A 20,778-nucleotide genomic window follows, 5' to 3' on the forward strand; every position below is an offset into this window, starting at 1 on the left:
CTGGCGGAAAAAAGGAACAGCTGCCCACCCAGCCCTGCCCGAACCTTCCACAAAGAACTGGGCACTGGTCTTAACATCGCCAGCATCACAGGTATAAGTGTCCTCGTCCTCAGGCTGGACGGCGTTGATGACTAGCTGGCGGTAGAGGCCGTCACTGACCATCTCATACTTGGCCCCAGGCTGCAGTTCCACGCTGCCCTTGAACCACCGCACCCGGGCACTGGCCCTCGACATCTGGCACTCGAGCACACCGCGGTGCTTCTCTATTGCGATCTTGTCCCGCAGCGGGCGCAGGATGGATACTGGCAGCTCTGTGGGTACACCCAGCAGGGTCAGGGCAGGTGCACAGTGATCCCGAACACCCAGGGCTGGGTGCTGCGGCTGTGCATCTTCCAACCGGCCGGACTGGGACATCAGGCTCAGGCTAAACAGCCTATGCCGGCCCGCCCACCAGAGCCAGCAGATAGCTAGGCTGAGTGTTGCCCTCGGGCTAGTCTGGGACTCGCTACTCACATCTGACCACAAGGACACTGGGCACACACCCACACCCGCTATCGTCCAGTGGGCCTCATCACGCGCATGCCTGCCCCACTCCCCTACCCCGCCCGTCCCCTCGCCACACAGCCTCACCCTCATCCTGCGCACCCCCGAATCCCTTGCACCCTGCCCTCACCTTAGGCATCCAAACGTCCCACACCCCTGCCCCCTACCTGTTTCTAGACCCTTTCTCCCTCATGCCCCTCAGCCACTTTGACTGTCATCAAGGCCACCAGGTAAAGCCTTGTGTGCTTACTTCCTGCCAGGGTCTCACACCTTTTCTCTCCAGCACTTGCTGCAGTCCCAGGAAGGAGAATTCATTGGTACCTCCGTTTTACACAAAGAAGGAGACCCCAAGGCTGCCTCCCCTAGACCACTTTCTTCCTGCCAAGGAGGGAATACCCCCTTTCCCTCCTCCTGGATCACTGCTGTCCTCATTCCAGGAGGGACCCCAGGACAGGGACAGCTGGCCTTTCAGCCCTGTGAGACTCAGTACACACGCTTGTTCACACACACGCTGTCCAGCCCATGCCCTGCCCTGAGCCGCCATTACCTTTTACTCGGAGCTGGGCTCGTGACTCTGCCCGTTGTGCTACAAATTTGATTTCCCCTGCATCTTCCACCAGGACCCTCCGATAGATGAGAGTGTATGTCCTTCCTGGGAACAAAGGCCACTCAGCACTAAAGGGAGGGGTGGCCTGGGGGCGGGAAGGAGGAGAAGCCCTGCTGAAGCCCACCCACTGTCCTCATCTCACCTTCCTGGCGGATCCGCACATTGTCACTGGGCCGAAGCTTGCTGCCCTCCCGGAACCACTGGGCAGGCACCTCATCGTGGGAGACCTCGCAGGAGAAGGTGGCACCCTCCCTCTCCATCACTTCCACATCCTCCAGAGGCCTCACGATCTGGACATTTCGGCCTGGGGCAAGAAGCAGGCCCTGCTACATCCTGACATGCAGAGCTATCTGACGGCTACCCCCCACCCCAGCTTGCTGAGGGAGTACAGGATGGGTGGGGCAAGAGCAGAGCCAGAGGGCCAAGCACTTGCTGGGTGACGCAGTGGGGGGCCAGGAGGTGCTTGCACCCACCCACCCAGCCCTCACCTTGCACCTTCAGGGAGGCCGAGCTCTGAGCATCGTGGGCATCACACACGTACACGCCCTGGTCCCCAAGCTCACATCGGTAAATGACGAGACTCCTGCAGGCCCCCTGGGCCCCCATGCCCACCGTCTTGCTCCCCCGCAGCTCCACACCGTCCTGTGGAGGAACGAGGCCAGGTTAAGTGCTGGAACTGCCCAGCAGAGTGGTCCCATTCCCGCCCACCCATGGTGAGAGGTAAGAGGGGGCAGAGGAGTCCAAGTTCCCAGGCACCTTCAACCAGCGCACATCCACATTGGGGCGTGAGAGCTCACAGTCCAGGACCACCTTGTCCTTTTCCGTGGCCACCACGTCCTGCAGAGGGCGGCTGAACTTCACAGGCAGCTCTGGAAAGACAGGACGGGAGTGGTGAGAAGCAGGGCCTCTGGGCGGGGACAGGGCCTGAGCTGGTTGGAATCATTCAGCTGGTTAACGGAATGAGCCCCAGGCTTCCCTGGTGGCGCAGTGGTTGACAGTCCGCCTGCCGATGGACGGGACACGGGTTCGTGCCCCGGTCCGGGAAGACCCCACACGCCGCGGAGTGGCTGGGCCCGTGAGCCACGGCCGCTGAGCCTGCGCGTCCGGAGCCTATGCTCCGCAACGGGAGAGGCCACAACAGTGAGAGGCCCGCGTACCGCAAAAAAAAAAAAGAAGGAATGAGCCCCCCGCTCCTCCAGGATTCCATATCCCTGCCCATAGCTGCCTCCCTGGGCCACCTTGGGGACAGGGGCAGGTGCTCTGGAGTGAGTCCCGCCCCACCTATGTCCACCTACCAGTGACCACCAGCCGTGCAGATGTGTGCACGCCCTCCGCCCTGAAGGAAACCAGGCAACTGTCCTGCCTCTGCAGCCCAGACAGCGTAAGGATATGGGTGGGGCCGTGCACCACCAGCTGGCACGTGGGTCCCGGCTGGAGCCGAAGGCCATCTCGAGTCCAGCTGCCCTCCACATCAGCATGAGACAGCTCTACTTCCATTGTGGCTGTGCCCTGCTCCTGCACCTCCACTGTCTGCAGGCCCCGCACAAGCCGGACCTGGCGCACTATGGGACGAACAAGGGGAAGGATGAGCCACTGTAGCAAGACCCTGGCCCTCGGTCCAGCCCCCATCACTTCCCCAGGGAGCCTCAAGGTGCTCTGGAAGGGGAGGCCTGCCCCTCCAGGTAGATGCCTGCCCCCTCCTTCACTCCCTTCCCCACCTCCCTGGCCCCTGCAAGTGAAGGTCCACCCCTTCCTCCATCTTTCCCTTTTCCCCCTTTTCCAGGGCCCTGCCCCCAGGGGGAGATTCCCTACCCTCCCCAACTCCTCGATGCCCAACCCCTAGGCCAAGCCCCCTTAGCTGCTCACTTTCCACAGTCAGCTTGGCCTGCGTCTTATCGTCCGCTGTCTCGCAGCCGTAGAAACCACGGTCAGCGAAACCCACACTGCGGAGAACCAAGCGGTGACTTGGGCCCTCGGCGTGTATCTCCACATTCTCGCCTGCCACCAGGGCCGCGGCGTTGCGTGTCCACTTGACCTCCGGCCATGGCCGCGTCAGCTCCACCTCCATGGTCACCGAGCTCCACTCTTCCACAGTCTGTGGCTCCAGCTTTTTTTTGAACAACACTGGGGCCTCTGGAGTCACAGGAGAGGGAGGTCATTACAGCCACTGCCACTCTCAGGAAAGCAGGGCAGAGGGACCCTGCCCCAACCCCCAGCCAGCAGAGCTGCCCTCCACCACATTCTGACTCCAAGCTAGGCAAGGCCTTGGCCATACTCAGGGCCCAGCGGCACACATGCACAGGCACAATTTTGTGGAAGGAAACCACACTTCAGGGGGGCTTCTCCTTTCCCAGTCCCCCTCCCACCTCCTGCTCCCCTGCTCTGAACAACTCCTGCCATCCCCCACCAGGGCCTGGAACTCCTAAGTGTGGCCGGTGGCCAGGAGCATTGGGACACAGGGAGCCACTGAGACAGGCCGACTCTGAGCTCCCAGGCCGGCTGCACCGCAGTCTCTGCTTTAACTAGGCCCTGGATGCGTCACATTAAGGAAGAGAAACGCTAGAGTGAATCTCCCAGTCTCGGGCTGTGCCACGATCTCCGCAGAAGCGCATCTGGCCGCATTACTCCCTTACTCAAGAACCTGAGATGGCTCGGCTCCCACTTACTCTCAGGTTACGTGCTGGCCCTCCCCCATGCAATCTGGCTTCAGCGAGCAAAGCGCACCCCCATCGTCTGCATCCGCTTGCACTGGCTGCCCACTCCAGTCTCTCCCACCTTGCCATCCTTTGGGCTCAGCAAGGATCGTCTCCTCTAGGATGACTCCCTGGAGTGTGTGAGCCTCCACCCACTCCCCGACCAGGTGTGCACTACAGGAGTTTACCAGCTCCCCTTTAGAGCAGGTGCCTGGCCCCTCGGTCTGACCCTACTCTTCTCTCTGCAGCTGACAAACCCTGTGTCCTCTGAAGTCAACCAGATGAGCTGGATACAGGCCAGCAGCAGGATGCCACCTTGGGACCAGCCCATTAGGAGACGCCTGCTGCGAGGAGCCGGTGCGTCCTTCCTGCTGCCCCACACACGCACCTCGGACCCGGAGGGCAGCCATGGTCTTGATGCCCTCAGCCTCCGCGGTGATCTGGCCGGCATCCTCCAGGGCCAGGCCCAAGATAGTCAGGCTGTGGCTGGCACCCTTCTGCGATATGAGAAACTTCTCGCTGGACTGTAGCTTGACGCCATCCCGGAACCACGTCACCGCCACGTCGCTGGGAGTCACCACGCACTGGAAGGTGGCCTCGCAGCCCTCCTCCGCGACCACTGCGCTCAGCCCAGACGTGAACTTGACCACGCGGGGGACTACGGACAAGAGCTCCACTTGAGAGACGGTTAGGAGGGGCATGGGCCCCCACCTAGCAGACGCCGCGGAAGGACACCTCTTCGGGAAGCAGCCCTGGAATACTCCGCCAAGCCACCCACCCACCTGGGCGGCCCAGCCCCTGCGCCCGGCATCCGCATACCGCTCACGGTGAGCATGGCGCTGGTGTGGTCGTCGCGGCTCTCGCACACGTAATCCCCCGCATCTTCCGCCCGCAGGTCCGACACAGTGAGCGAGCGCTGAAGTCCCGCAGCCGCCATCTGGAAGCGTTTGCCGGCCCGGAGTTGCGTGCTCCCGTGGCGCCACACCACCTGGGCCTGTGCCGGGCTCAGCTCGCAGACCAGCTTCACTGTGCCGCCCAGCTCCCCGCTCACGGGCTCCAGGGGACGGCAGAACTTGGCAGCCACCTCTGGGGGAGGGGAAGGGAGGGGACGTCAGCCTGGTGGGGCTCGGGCCATAGGACCAGCTCTGAGCTGCCCGGTCGTGCGCCCTGAGCCTCACCCAGTCTCCACTCCAGGACGCTGCAAACAAGGGGTTCCCAGACGGCCTCCCCGTGGCCCCACTCACCTTCCACCTGCACCGGGAAGTCCTGCTCCTCTGCGCCCAGGCGGCAGCAGTAGACGGCACTGTCCAGGATCTGCGCGCCATGCACAGTCAGGGTGTGGGTGTCCCCCAGGCTGGCCGTCTCATGCCGCTTGCTGCTGCGAATCTCCACACCATCCTTGAGCCAAGTCACCGCGGCCACAGAGGGTGCGGCCAGCGTGGCTGTCAGGACGATGTCCTCGTGTTCCCTGACCACCAGAGGTTCCCTGCGTCTGGGTCTCTCCAGGGTCGGGGGCTCAAGTTCCGGCTCTGGGGGGCAGGGGCGGGGGGTGACCAACAAGCATTAGAGGGGAGACCCTCGCATCCCTGGCCTGGGTCCCGTCCCCCCTCCAGGCCACGTGGTGGGAGAAGACTTGAAATGAAACTGCCCGGGCGGTCCAGCTCTCCACTGCTGCCTCTCTGCTGAGCAAGCCAGACAGTGAATGCAACAGGGCCACACTCTGTGCCAGGCACCATCCCGGCTCACAGGGGCAGTGCAGGGCAGCCAGGAGGGACCACCTGGGGCCACAAGCTCTGTCCCACCAAAAGCTGAGAGTCGAGGATCCCTGCCCCCATCCCCAAGGGAAGATGGGCCCCATGAGCAGCTAATGCAGGAAAGTAAGGCACACAGTGACCCTGACACAGCCTGGGGGCTGGGCCAAAATTCCAGAAGAGCAGTGGGGAGCAGGGCCAGGAAGGGAGGCAGAGGAGGACGGTCTCGGTAGAAGAACCCCCATGCGGAGTGGAGAGACCAGGCAAAGATGGAGAGGGATGAAACAGCCTGAGAGCCTCCAGCAGCCCAGCAGGGGGGCAAAGCCAAGACAGAGAAGGGGGAAGGGGAAGGCCCTGGGAGGGGACACAAGAGCGTCCCTGTGAGGGCTGACCCAGGGGAGCACTTGGAAGGACCACACTGGCTGCTGGATTGGGGGCAAGGGCCACAGCTGGGGACAGGGACAGTGTCAGCCACCTCAGGACACTGAAACCCAGTGATGTCATTGGCAGCCAGGAGGGACGGGAGCAGGCAACAAACCAGCTTGGCTCAGGCCCAGGATAGGATGGGCATCTGAGCAGAGGCCAACACAATGGGCTGACCTCAATGCAGCTAGACAGTCAGGGCCCCAAGGCCAGAGACAGGGACTCCAGACCCAATGGGGGCAGGGGCATCCAAGGCCAGAAGCTCCTCAGAGCAGGACTGGGCTCCACAGCTGCCCACGAAGACTTAATATGGGAATAGTGCCCCTTGCCAACGACAGACAAAGAATGGCCATGTCAGCAGACTACAGGCCTTAGCAGCCTGCAGATGACTGAGAAAGCCTGTGGCAGGTTTCATGCTGGGAGAGGTGGGGATGTGATGGAGAGATGCAGGAACCTGGGGAAGCAGATGCCAAGAGTGTCCTGGACCAGGGGCTGTGGCAAGCATCCCGCAACTCAAGGACCTTCCCAGTGGACAGAGCCCCGGGGCTGACTGCATCAGAGGAGAACCCAGCACAGGCCCAACACACACATGTCCCCCACCCTGCTGGAGACGTGCTAATTTCCCCCAATTTGTCAGGTGCTCAGCCTCTACACCCAACCCTGGCACCCACCTGTGACATCCAGGTGGAAGGAGACCCTCTGGCCCCCAGCCTCGCAGCTGTACTCCCCGGCGTCTGCCTTGCCCGCCTGCTGCACCACCAGCCGCCGCCCTCGGCCCGTGGCTTCCACACGCACTTTCGAGCTCGAACTCAGCTTCTTTCCATCCTTGTACCACGTCACCTCTGTCTGGGCCTGGGCCACCTCGCAGCTCAGCGTGGCACTGGCCCCCGCCACGGCCTGCACTTCACTGCGTGCCGGCTGCTCCTTGGCAAACACCACCATAGGCTCTGGGGACAAGGAGGGATGCAGAGAGGCAAAAACACCATCTCAGTCAAGAAGGCAGCACTAGGGAAAAAAGGCCTGGACAGATGGGAAGGGGGGCTGGAAACTTCTCCAGGCTCTGGGCTAGTTGTGCAACAAGTACCCACAATTTATCTATACATTCTACCACTGATCTGTGCATGTTGTTCCAAGTGGGGACTTTGTGAAAGATTTCTTCCATGCACATATTCCTCTAGGAAAGGAACTGTGGGATCAGGAGGCATGCACACCTCAACCTTCCTAGAGGATGCAGAGTCTTTCCCACACGACTGAGCAGAGAACGTTCCCACCCACAGCGCAGAGCGGAGTTCCTGAGGCTTCACGCTGTTGTCAGCTGTTGGCAATCTGGTAGTTGTACTTCCTGAGCTCTCTTTTGCATGGTCCTGATGATTTAGAGTGGAGCACCATTTCTGATCTTTTTGGCTTTTGGTGTTTGCCCTTCTGCAGTGTCATTGCAAGGCTTTTGCCCAGTTAGCAGTAGCATTGTCTGTCTTTTCCTTATTCATTTTCAGGAACTCTTTATATATTTATGTTAGAACTTTGAGAATTATGGGTGTGTAAATAACTTCTCCATCTTTGTCACTTGTTTTGTTATCTTTTATGTGTCTTCTGTTGATATAGTTCTTAGTTTTAATACAGGCAAGTATGTCAATTTGTCCCTTGTGATTAATGCATTTATATCCTATTTAAGAAATCTTTTATTACCCTCAGGTCATTAAATAATCTATATTAGCTGCTAAGAGCTTGCTTTATCTTTCACATTGGAGTCTCTAACCCACCTGGAGTTGGTGTTTGTGTGTGCTGCGAGGGAGATGTCCATTTTTATTATAGAGGAATAGATATAAAAATAGAGATATATGTATACAGTTACATGGTATTAGCACAGTTTATGAAAAGACCATCCTTTCTCTATACCACACACTAGCACTACAGAGTTAAAAAACAGAAAAGGGATGGGGGAGTCTGGTTATGTGCGGGGCTGTTTCAGAGCTCACTATTCTGTTCCTTTGTTCTGTGTATTTATCCCTGCATTGAAACCCAGTTGTCTTCACTACTGTAGCTTTATAAGTTTGGTATCTTGCAGATGAAATGCTCTCACTTTATGAGTGCTTCGGTTCCACCTGACTCTTGGAATCAACTAGTCAATTTTGATACACCCACAAAAGGACTTTTCTTTGGGTTTTGATTAGGAGTGGGCATCTTTGTGTCTTCCATGCATATCCCACCATTCATTTAGCACTGTCTCCCTAAAGTATTTAATAATATCCTCCTCAGAAGCCTTAAACATATTTTATTAGACATGGAATTAGAAGCCTGATACTTTTGATGCTATTATAATTGTCTTAAAATATCCTTTTCTGACTCTTTGTTGCTAGTACATCAACATAGAAGCGTTTTCTGTGTATTTTGTATGTGGCAGTCTTCCTTAACTTCCTTACTAACTCTAAAAATTCTTCCTTTTCTACCTTCTGCGTTAATAATCTTATCATCGGTGAAGTCCACTTTTACTTTATCTAAATTTTATTGCTTTATATTCCTCCTTATAGGCTGTACAATGTTGGACACAAGTTCTGATAGTGGAGCCACTTGAAATGCTCCAGTTAAAAAGAAAAGCTTTCAAGGTTTCCCTATAAGTGTGATGTTTGCTGTGGTTTTCTTTATCACCCTGTATCAAATTAAGAAACTATCCTTTTATTACTAGTTTATTAAGAAGTTTATTAACATGAATATATGCTACTATATTTCATAAAACTCTTATTCTGAATATGATGTAAAAAATTTATCAAGCACTTTTATTCTGCATTCTTCTAGGTAAAAACATGCTTTTTCTCTTTTAGTTTCTTAACATTATAGATTGTATTGATGTTTCTTATGTTCTGATGTTGAACCACCCTTGCATTCCTGGATTAAGATCTGAGTGTATTGTGCTTTTCATGCATTGCTCCACTCACTTTGCCAATACTTTGTATAGGATTTTGATATTGACATCCATAAAAGATTGGCCTGTAATTTCAATTCTTTATACTTTCTTTGTCAGATTTTGGTATCGATGCTATATGCTAGCTACATAAAATGAGTTAAAGAGCATATATATATATACACACACATATCCATATATATCCATATATATGTATATCTCCATATATACATATATATATGTATATCCCCTTCAAAGCTTTTGCACAGCAAAGGAAACCATAAACAAGACCAAAAGACAACCCTCAGAATGGGAGAAAATATTTGCAAATGAAGCAACCGACAAAGGATTAATCTCCAAAATTTACAAGCAGCTCATGCAGCTCAATAACAAAAAAACAAAAACCCAATCCAAAAATGGGCAGAAAACCTAAATAGACATTTCTCCAAAGAAGATATACAGGCTGCCAACAAACACATGAAAGAATGCTCAACATCATTAATCATTAGAGAAATGCAAATCAAAACTACAGTGAGACATCATCTCACACCAGTCAGAATGGCCATCATCAAAAAATCTAGAAACAATAAATGCTGGAGGGGGTGTAGAGAAAAGGGAACACTCTTGCACTGCTGGTGGGAATGTGAATTGGTACAGCCACTATGGAGAACAGTATGGAGGTTCCTTAAAAAACTACAAATAGAACTACCATATGACCCAGCAATTCCACTACTGGGCATATACCCTGAGAAAACCATAATTCAAAAAGAGACATGTACCTAAATGTTCATTGCAGATCTATTTACAATAGCCAGGACATGGAAACAACCTAAGTGTCCATCATCGGATGAATGGATAAGTAAGATGTGGCACATATATACAATGGAATATTACTCAGCCATAAAAAGAAACGAAATTGAGCTATTTGTAATGAGGTGGATGGACCTAGAGTCTGTCATACAGAGTGAAGTAAGTCAGAAAGAGAAGGACAAATACCGTATGCTAACACATATATATGGATTTAAGAAAAAAAAATGTCATGAAGAACCTAGGGGTAAGACAGGAATAAAGAGACAGACCTACTAGAGAATGGACTTGAGGACACCGGAAGCAGGAAGGGTAAGCTGGGACGAAGTGAGAGAGTGGCATGGACATATATACACTACCAAATGTGAAATAGACAGCTAGTGGGAGGCAGCCGCATAGCACAGGGAGATCAGCCCGGTGCTTTGTGACCACCTAGAGGGGTGGGATAGGGAGGGTGGGAGGGAGGGAGATGCAAGAGGGAAGAGATATGGGAACATATGTATATGTATAACTGATTCACTTTGTTATAAAGCAGAAACTAACACACCATTGTAAAGCAATTATACTCCAATAAAGATGTAAAAAAATACAAAAATATATGTATATCCCTTTTCCATTCTCTTAAAGAATCTCGATGAATATGGAATAATTTCTTTCCAGAATATTCTACATAAATTGCCAGTAGAGTCACTGAGCTTAATCTTTTTCTATGAGAAGATTCTTTTATTATGTTTCCATTTAGTTAAAAGGTTATTAGACTGTTCAAGTTGTTAATTTCTTCTTGCGTAAGTTTTGGTATAATTTTCTAAGAATTGGCCACTATTTCAAAACTTTTCAAATTTACTTGTGTGAAATAATATCGTGTTTTATTATAATAATGTCAAATGATTCATAGTGGGTTTCTTTGTATCTATATACACCTATGAATCATTATATACTAATATGATATCAAACTGTTATGTGGTGGCACTTAGGAGTCAATGCAGGACCACAGCCCATCTCTATTTGAGGGTAACCTCTCTTAACAAAAGGAAACTAAAGTTAGTTCGCAGACATCTCTGTGAACCAGCCCAGAAGGTACAGACACACACAGAGTCATTAGGAAATGATATGAAATAAATACCACTTTACCAGTCAGTGGCTGCTACTACCATACCTCATCCTTAACAAAGCATGCTAGTGTAAGAAAAGCTCCTTACTACTCTCCATTTCTAAATTTACACATCAAACTCCAAAGGAAATACTGACACAGAATATACTACTTGAAAGACAAAAGGAAACCAAAATTTGCTTTCAGATGAATGTGCCATATCTCAGAGGTGCATATCAAAGACATATATCTACCAACCCTCTTCTCTTGGTTTACTTTGCACAGACATTGCAACAGAACAGGAACCTATATTTTGCAACATTTGGGTACATACCTAACTTCTACAACCATGTGCAAGGAAGGAAGAGTGTCCCAAGACAACTAAAACTTTGCTGATCCAAAATTCAGACTTGAGGTAATGCCAAGTATGATTATGTGCCTGAAACTTCCCCTTATCAGGTTCAAAGAAATACAAACGTCTCTGATTAGGGCGAATCCTCGTATGGTGCTGGGTGAGGGAATCTGGATGCTGCTAGAACATCCAAAAGTACATTCACATATCCTGAGGTGAGAGACATCTGGTCTACTCGAGACCCCGAGGGCAAGATGGAGCCAGGGTCCTGGACACCAAAGATCACCTGGAACATTACAACATGGAAACACCACTCATGGTGCACAAGAGGGGACACTCTTCCTTCCATACACACCCTTCCCATCCAGTGTCCCTGGGATCAGGCACAAGCATGAAAGTGGGAGGTGGGGAGATGGGAGATGTAAAGAGATTAAATGTGATGGAAAGACCACTGGGTCTGTCACGGCTATAAGCCAGTCACATCATCTCCATAAAGGGCTAATTTAGCATCCCTCCCAAATAACTGACCTGTGACATCCAGGTGGAAGGAGACCTTCTGGCCCCTGGCTTCACAGCTGTACTCTCCAGCATCCACCTTCCCTGCCTGCTGCACCACCAGCTGCCGGGTGCAGCCCTTGGCTTCCACACGCACTTTCGAGCTCGAACTCAGCTTCTTTCCATCCTTGTACCACGTCACCTCCATCTGGGCCTGGGCCACCTCGCAGCTCAGCGTGGCACTGGCCCCCGCTACGGCCTGCACTTCACTGCGTGCTGGCTGCTCCTTGGCAAACACCACCTTGGGCTCTGGGGGAAGGGAGGGATACACGGGTCAAGGACACCATCTAAGTCAAGATGCAGCACTGTGGAAAGAACGACTAAACAGGAAGGCAGGAAGACAGGAAACTTCTCCAGGCTTTGCACCAGCTGTGTGACCTAGAGAAGCTCCACCACCTTCTCAGCAACAAGTGGCACACTTTATTTCTACGTTCTCCTGATCTATGGAGGCTGTTCCGGTGAGAAGCTGGGAAAGACTTCTCCCCTGCACAAATCCTCTAGGAGAGAAGCCGTAGAGTCATGCATTCCTCAGCCTTCCTAGACGAGGCCAGAGTCTTTCCCATACAGTTGTGCAGGTCATGTTCTCATCTGCAGTGAATGAGAGTTCCTGAGACTCCACCCTCTTGCCTATTCTCAGTATTGTCGACTGTTGGCAACCTGGTGGGAGTGAAGTTACACCATCTGGCTGTCTATTGCATGGTCCTGATGATTCACAAAGTGAAGAATCTTTATGAATTTTTTGGTCATTCTGTGGTTTACTCTTCTGTGGTGTCACTGTTCAAGTTTTCCACAAGTTTCAAAATTAGCATTGTCTGTTTTTTCCATATTCATTTAGGAGCTCTTTATATAAATAACTGCTATAGAGTGTTGATGCTTATGTGTGTTTACCTGTCCTCCCCATTTTCGTGCTCTACCTTTTCATTCCTTTATGATGTTTCTGGTGAAATTAAGTTATTTAATTAAGTCTGTTACAGGCAGATATATCAATTTGATATCAATTTGTCCTTTGTGGTTTCTGCATTTATGTTCTGTTTAAAAATCCTTCATTATCCTGAGGTCATTAAATAACCTCTATTATCTGATAAAAGCTTGTTCTACCTTTCACACAGAGGTCTCTAACCTGCCTGGAGTTGGTTCTTTGTGTTCTAGGAGGTAGATTCCAGTGTTATTTTATTTTTCCATATAGTTAATGGTCTTAGTACCATTTATGAAAAGACCCTCCTTTCTCTCCACCTCAGCGTGAACTCACCATTCCAGTCCCTTGGGCTATTTATCTATCTCTGCACTGAGACCCACTTGTCCAAACTGCTGTAACTTAAAATAAAAGTCTTGATTTAGGTTAGAGCAAATGTCCTCATTCTGTTCTTTGACTGGCTTTTGCAATCAACTTGTCAATATTCTCACACCCAAAAGACCTATTATTTGGGGTTTAATGGGAATTGAACACTTCTAGGTCTTCCATAGATTCGTATCCATTTATTTGTATCTTTTTGCCTGCCTCTCTACAATGTCTAATCATTTCTCCCACAAAGTGTCTCAAGATCCTTTCTTAGACTTGGAACTGGTAAAATGACCCATCTAATGTTATCGTAACTCTGAAAGTTTCATTTTCCAGTTTCTTGTTTCTGGTATATAGATATAGAACTGTTTTCTGTATTTTTTTTTTTTTTTGGTACACGGGCCTCTCACTGTTGTGGCCTCTCCCATTGCAGAGCACAGGCTCCGGACACGCAGGCTCAGTGGCCATAGCTCACGGGCCTAGCTGCTCCACGGCATGTGGAATCTTCCCGGACCAGAGCATGAACCCATGTCCCCTGCATCGGCAGGCGGACTCTCAACCACTGCGCCACCAGGGAAGCCCTCTATATTATTTTTGTATGCGGTAATGTTTCGCAACTCTCTTACTAAGTGTAGTAATTAATGTTTCTAGATTTTCTAAACTGATAATCATATCATCTGTGAGTTCCAATTTCCCTCCTTACTGTGCTATAAATGTAGCATTACAGTAGTGAAAATTGGTTTCCTTGTCTTGTTCCCTACTTCAAAGGCAATGCTTTCAAGGTTTCACTTTATGTGCGATGTTAGCTAGTTTTCTCTACACTACCAATTATTAAATGAAAGAAGAACATTTTATTTATACTTTGGTAAGAATTTTATGGCAGGAATTGATGCTAAATTTTATCAAGTATTTCTCCTGGATATATGATGTTATATTTCATTGAGTATTTTTAATCTCCATTTATTGGGGAAATAGTATCATTTTTCTTTTATTTTCTTGACGTCAATCTTTTTATACATTTTCTACTGTTCCTTGTGTTGGATAAACCTTGCACTCCTGCAATAGGACTGTTCTCAGAGTGTATTTTCCTCTTGATAACCTGTTGAATTCAGTTTGCTGCTATTTTGTTGAAGATATGAGCCTTGATATCATCAATAAATTAAACTGAATTACTTCTTCATATTTACCTTATCAGATTTTGGTATCAATGATATGTTCTACACATAAAATGAATTAGAGAGTGTATTCCATTTATCAATACTACAGAAGAATCTGTATGAACATGGAATAATTGCATTCCAGAATACTCAGCACAATTTAACAGTGGAGTGAGTGGGCTTAGATTTCTGCTGTGAGATTATTTATTATGGTTCCATTTATTTAAAAGACTATCAGCTGGAAGAAAAAGCTTTCGACAAAATTCAACACCCATTTATAATAAAAACCCTCCAGAAAGTAGGCATAGAGGGAACTTACCTCAACATAATAAAGGCCATATATGACAAACACACAGCCAACATCATTCTCAATGGTGAAAAACTGAAACCATTTCCTCTAAGATCAGGGACAAGACAAGGTTGTCCACTCTCACCACTCTTATTCAACATAGTATTGGAAGTTTTAGCCACAGCAATCAGAGAAGAAAAAGAAATAAAAGGAATCCAATTGGAAAAGAAGAAGTAAAACTGTCACTGTTTGCAGGTGATATTATACTATACATAGAGAATCCTAAAGATGCTACCAGAAAACTACTAGATCTAATCAATGACTTTGGTAAAGTAGCAGGATACAAAATTAATGCACAGAAATCTCTTGCATTCCTACACACTAATGATGAAAAATCTGAAAGAGAAATTAAGGAAACACTTGCATTTACCATTGCAACAAAAGAATAAAATACCTAGCAATAAACCTACCTAAGGAGACAAAAGACCTGTATGCAGAAAACTATAAGACACTGATGAAAGAAATTAAAGATAATACAAACAGATGGAGAGATAGACCATGCTCCTGAACTGGAAGAATCAACATTGAGAAAATGACTATACTACCCAAAGCAATCTACAGATTCAATGCAATCCCTATCAAACTACCAACGGCATTTTTTACAGAAGTAGAACAAAAAATTTCACAATTTGTATAGAAAAATAAAAGACCCCGAATACCCAAAGCAATCTTGAGAAAGAAAAACAGAGTTGGAGGAATCAGGCTCCTGGACTTCAGACTATACTACAAAGCTACAGTAATCAAGACAGTATGGTACTGACATGAAAACAGAAATATAGATCAATGGAACAGGATAGAAAGCACAGAGATAAACCCGTGCACATATGGTCACCTTATCTTTGATAAAAGAGGCAAGAATATACAGTGGAGGAAAGACAGCCTCTTCAATAAGCGGTGCTGGGAAAGCTGGACAGGTACATGTAAAAGTATGAAATTAGAACACTCCCTAACACCATACACAAAAATAAACTCCAAATGGATTAAAGACCTAAATGTAAGGCCAGACACTATAAAACTCTTAGAGGAAAACAAAGGCAGAACACTCTATAATATAAATCACAACAAGATCCTTTTCGACCCACCTCCTAGAGAAATGGAAATAAAAACAAAAGTAAACAAATGGGACCTAATGAAACTTAGAAGATTTTGCAGAGCAAAGGAAACCATAAACAAGACGAAAACACAACCCTCAGCATGGGAGAACATATTTGCAAATTAAGCAACTGACAAAGGATTAATTTCCAAAATTTACAAGCAGCTCATGCAGCTCAATATCAAAAAAACAAACAACCCAATCCAAACATGGGCAGAAGACCTAAATAGACATTTCTCCAAAGAAGATATACAGATTGCCAACAAACACATGAAAGGTTGTTCAACATCACTAATCATTAGAGAAATGCAAATCACAACTACAATGAGAGAAATGCAAATCACCTCACACGAGTCAGAATGACCATCATCAAAAAATCTACAAACAATGAATGCTGGAGAGGGTGTGGAGAAAAGAGAACCCTCTTGCACTGTTGGTGGGAATGTAAATTGATACAGCCACTATGGAGAACAGTATGGAGGTCCCTTAAAAACTAAAAATAGAACTACCATATGACCCAGCAATCCCACTACTTGGTATACACCCTGAGCAAACCATAATTCAAAAACAGTCATGCAGGGCTTCCCTGGTGGCGCAGTGGTTGAGAGTCCGCCTGCCGATGCAGGGGACATGGGCTCGTGCCCCAGTCCGGGAAGATCCCACATGCCGCAGAGCGGCTGGGCCAGTGAGCCATGGCCACGGAGCCTGCGCGTCCGAAGCCTGTGCCCCGCAATGGAAGAGGCCACAACAGTGAGAGGCCCGTGTACCCCTCCCCCAAAAAAAGAGTCATGTACTACAATGTTCATTGCAGCTCTATTTACAATAGCCAGGACATGGAAACAACCTAAGTGTCCATCAACAGATGAATAGATAAAGAAGATGTGGCACATATATACAATGGAATATTACTCAGCCACAAAAAGAAACGAAACTGAGTTTTTTGTAGTGAGGTGGATGGACCTGGAGTCTGTCATACAGAGTGAAAGTAGTCAGAAAGAGAAAAACAAATACCATATGCTAACACATATATATGGAATCTAAAAAAAAAAAAAAGGTTCTGAAGAACCTTGGGGCAGGACAGGAATAAAGACGCAGACATAGAGAATGGTCTTGAGGACATGGGGAGGGGGAAGGGTAAGCCGGGACGAAGTGAGAGAGTGGCATGGTCATATATACATTACCAGATGTAAAATAGATAGCTAGTGGGAAGCAGCCACATAGCACAGGGAGATCAGCTCGGTGCTTTGTGACCACCTAGAGGGGTGGGATAGGGAGGATGGCAGGGAGACGCAAGAGGGAGGAGATATGGGGATATATGTATATGTATAGCTGATTCACTTTGTTATAAAGCAGAATCTAACACACCATTGTAAAGCAATTATACTCCAATAGAGATGTTAAAAAAATGATTATCGGCTGTACAACTTGTCTATTTTCCATTGTGTGAGTTTTGCCATAGTTTCTAGGAATTGATCAATTTGTAATCCTCTGTTCTTTGTGAATTTTGTATACACATTGCAGCAAAATATGGATCTATATTTTGCTACATCTGTGTTCAGAGAGCTTACTTATCAATGTGAAAATTGCTGTCCCAGGACAACTGAAACTTTATAATACAAAATTCAGCCATGAAATAATTCCAAGTATTATTGTGTGACCAACATTTTCCTTTATTCTGCTTCAATGAATTGAAACATCTCTTACTAACAGGAACCTCAAGTGTTCTTGGTAAGGATCTAGATGATCTGCCACAAAAACCCCAGTGGACAGAATCTCGTCTACCTCAGTCCTATGCAACAGGTAGACCCAGAGTGACAGACCAAAGACCACCAATGGAGTCTGAACAAGCTAGGAAAATGTGACTAAGGATTATTACATGGAAAACAACCCATGATATAAAAGAACTGCCTCTCTCCCTCCAGGATACACCCAACAATCCATGTTTCCATGAACTTAGATTTAGAAATGTTTTCTGCATATTGACTTCTTTAAAAACGAATCCTACTCAAGAATCGTACACAGTCAAAAAATAATTTTGGGGGTTCTCTGAATTGATAATCACATCATCAGCATATTCCAACTTTAGATTCACGAAAACTTTTGCCAGTGATTTTATGATCCTTCATACTTGACTCAGTGATTAGTCAGTGTACTGTCACTCACATCAGGGTTTCCAGATACCCATTAACTGGGATGTTGCTGTTACTACTATTGTATATGTATTTTATAATATAAAAAAAGAACACTTTTATACAATTTGCTAAGAATATTATGGAAGGAACTGATGCTCCATTTTATCAAATTTTTGCCTCGATATAGGACATTTAAATTTAATCAAATATTTGATTCTGTGCTCATTGAGATGATCACATTTTTTGCATTCAATCTCTTAATGTCAAGCCTTACATCTATTAACGTTGCCAACATTCAACCCAAGGTGCAATCCTAGACTATGACATTCATAACTGATCTCTACCCCCTGCATACATGACTGAATTCCTTTTACTAACATTTAATTTATGATTTGGGCTTTGATAACCACAATAGATCCGTCTGGAATTTCACTCATTCTTCCTGCCTTTCTTGTGTGGTTCTGGTATCTATGTCATATTCTTTGCATAAAGAAAGTTATGGAGTGCATCTCCTTCTTCTGTCTCTAAGACCATCTCCGCAAGCATGGAATAATAGTTTTTCAGGATATTTTGGAGAGTGTACCAGAAAACTACGAGGTAGTTCTTGAGAATATTTTTCACTATTCTTCCTACTGATTGAAAAGTCATACAACTCTTTGAGATTTCTAAATCTTCTTGTGTCAGTTTTCATACAGCTGGCAGGATTTAGTCAAATTTCACAACTTTTCAAAGTTTTTATTTAAAAACACTCTCTAATATTCTCCAAATGCCACATTTTACAGAAATGCCTGGTCGGATCTGGGATATCTATAGACATCCATAAATCATCCTATGGTGCACGGTCTCAAACAGTTACGGGTTGGCACCTAGGAGTCAATGTGGATTGGCAGCCCACCCCTACTCAGCATTAAGACTCTCTTCACACAAGATGAGTAACCTGACTTCTTAGACTGCCCTATGTTCCAGCCACGAGGCAGAGACGCTCACTAACCTTTAGGAAAATGCAACGAAATAAAGACTACTTTGCCCATCAGAGACAGCAGCTGGTACACTAACTCCTCATTAGCAAAGCAGACTGATGGGGCAGAAGTGAATTTTTCCTTTCCGTTCCTAAATTCATCAAAATAAGGCCACGGGGAATACCGACCCACATCATCCAAAGAGTTTGAAGACAAAGACAAAATCCTATTGCATTTAAGAAGATCACCCTAAATAGCACAGGTCACTCTATACCATTCCTCCTTTCTTCCTCCCTTTCCAAGATCGTGACAACAAAACTTGGGCCTATCTTCTGCTACCTACAGGCAACCGGAGCTTCCCTATCCAGGAAAAGGAAGGAAGGGCGTCCCAGAAACACGAATCTGATCATCAAAAGTTCACTCCTAACATAATTCCAAGCTGGATTGTGTACCAGTATCTCCACTAATCCAGGATCAAGGAAGTTGAAACCCCATCTGACAAACTAAGACCCGGCATGAGCTGCCGGAGGAGGACATGTTGTAGGTGTTATGAAAGATATATGATGAGAGGAAAGCCACATATCCCCAGGCCTACCTCAGACGCCATGCATCAGGGAGAGCCAGGATGAAGAGGAAGGCTCTAGGCAGGTGCTAAGACACTGTGACTGGGCCTTAATGCATGGAGACAGGTGGACACAAAGGGCCCCTCTTACTTCCACGCCCACCCTCTCCATCCATCCTCCCCCTGAAAAAAATGGCTATAAACGTGGGACGTGGAAGACTGGGAGGCTACAGGCAAGTGAACACCCGTCTGTCAGGCCGCAAGACCATCCCCTCATCACCTCCAAATAGGCTAGCTCAGTATCCTCCTCCAGGACTGACCTGTGACATCCAGGTGGAAGGAGACCCTCTGGCCCCCAGCCTCGCAGCTGTACTCCCCGGCGTCTGCCTTGCCCGCCTGCTGCACCACCAGCCGCCGCCCTCGGCCCGTGGCCTCCACACGCACTTTCGAGCTCGAACTCAGCTTCTTTCCATCCTTGTACCACGTCACCTCCGTCTGGGCCTGGGCCACCTCGCAGCTCAGCGTGGCACTGGCCCCCGCCACGGCCTGCACTTCACTGCGTGCCGGCTGCTCCTTGGCAAACACCTCCTTGGGCTCTGGGGACAGGGAAGGATACACGGGTCAAGGACACCATCTCAGACAGGAAGGCAGCCCTGGGCAAAAGAGACCTGAGTGGGGAGCCGTGGACCAGGCGGGTGTGTGGGGTGCGGAGGTGGGGTGGGGGCCAAGCTGGAGACTTCTCCAGGCTCTGCACCAGCCGTGTGCCCCGCAGAAGTGCCCCTGCCTTTCTCAGCGACAAGTAAAACAAGTGATGCATTCTCCCCTGGGTCCGCGTGAGCTGGTCCGGGGAGTGGGGGGGGGGGGTGAGGGTGCGCTTTGGAAGAGACTTCTCCCCTGCTCATAGCATCTGCGGGTCACACGCAAGTGTTCCCAAACATTCCCAGATGGGGCCACAGTCTTCTCCAAATGCCTAAGCAGGGAAATTTGCACCTGCAGTCCATGGAAATCACTGAGGCTCGGTGCCCTGGCCTACACGTAGTACGGTCAACTTGTGGCAATCTGGGGGGAGTACTGGTACCTCCCCGTGGCTTTCTTTTCCAATGTCTGAGGAATAAAGAAGCTGTGAGCCTTTCCCCGTATGACGGGGGTCCCCATTACTCTTTTGTTCTTCGTGGTGCCACTATTCAAATTTTTGCCCACTCACCAACAGTAGGCTCTGTCTTCTCTCCATCTCTAAGCACTCTTTATGCATTGAAATACTAGAGAAGGACAGATTACTAGCTTTCAAGATTACTCCCAACCGTGGGACTCACATTTTCACTGTGTGATCGAGTCCTCTGATGAATCAAAGTTTTTCCCTTCAATAGTGTCACCGATGTCCATTTCAGCCCTTTGAGTTTGGAGCATTTGTGTTCCATTTAAGAAATCTTCCCTTACCTTCCGTCTTTAAAGAAACCACGGTATCACCGGACTGTCTTTTGGTTTGTACCTTTTAACACTGAGGTTTCTAACCCACCATGAGTGTAC

The 20,778-nt window shown here is 48.2% G+C and overlaps 1 protein-coding gene across 3 annotated transcripts in view; it reads right to left on the reverse strand.

The window, feature by feature from the left end:
- OBSCN (obscurin, cytoskeletal calmodulin and titin-interacting RhoGEF) overlaps window positions 1-20,778 on the reverse strand; it is a 146,700-nt gene that overhangs the window by 90,434 nt on the left and 35,488 nt on the right. For all 3 annotated transcript variants that reach the window (XM_049708314.1, XM_049708315.1, XM_049708316.1), the window contains exons 10-22: window positions 19,572-19,847; window positions 11,694-11,969; window positions 6,689-6,964; window positions 5,088-5,372; window positions 4,663-4,929; window positions 4,232-4,501; window positions 3,017-3,283; window positions 2,446-2,712; window positions 1,907-2,019; window positions 1,639-1,792; window positions 1,293-1,454; window positions 1,091-1,195; window positions 45-311 (exon numbers count right to left, since the gene is read on the reverse strand). In XM_049708314.1, the coding sequence (XP_049564271.1) occupies window positions 45-311; window positions 1,091-1,195; window positions 1,293-1,454; window positions 1,639-1,792; window positions 1,907-2,019; window positions 2,446-2,712; window positions 3,017-3,283; window positions 4,232-4,501; window positions 4,663-4,929; window positions 5,088-5,372; window positions 6,689-6,964; window positions 11,694-11,969; window positions 19,572-19,847 (2,985 nt within the window). The remainder of the gene's footprint in view (window positions 1-44; window positions 312-1,090; window positions 1,196-1,292; window positions 1,455-1,638; window positions 1,793-1,906; window positions 2,020-2,445; window positions 2,713-3,016; window positions 3,284-4,231; window positions 4,502-4,662; window positions 4,930-5,087; window positions 5,373-6,688; window positions 6,965-11,693; window positions 11,970-19,571; window positions 19,848-20,778) is intronic.

Source organism: Orcinus orca, chromosome 3, assembly GCF_937001465.1.
Source record: "Orcinus orca chromosome 3, mOrcOrc1.1, whole genome shotgun sequence".
NCBI lineage: Eukaryota > Metazoa > Chordata > Mammalia > Artiodactyla > Delphinidae > Orcinus > Orcinus orca.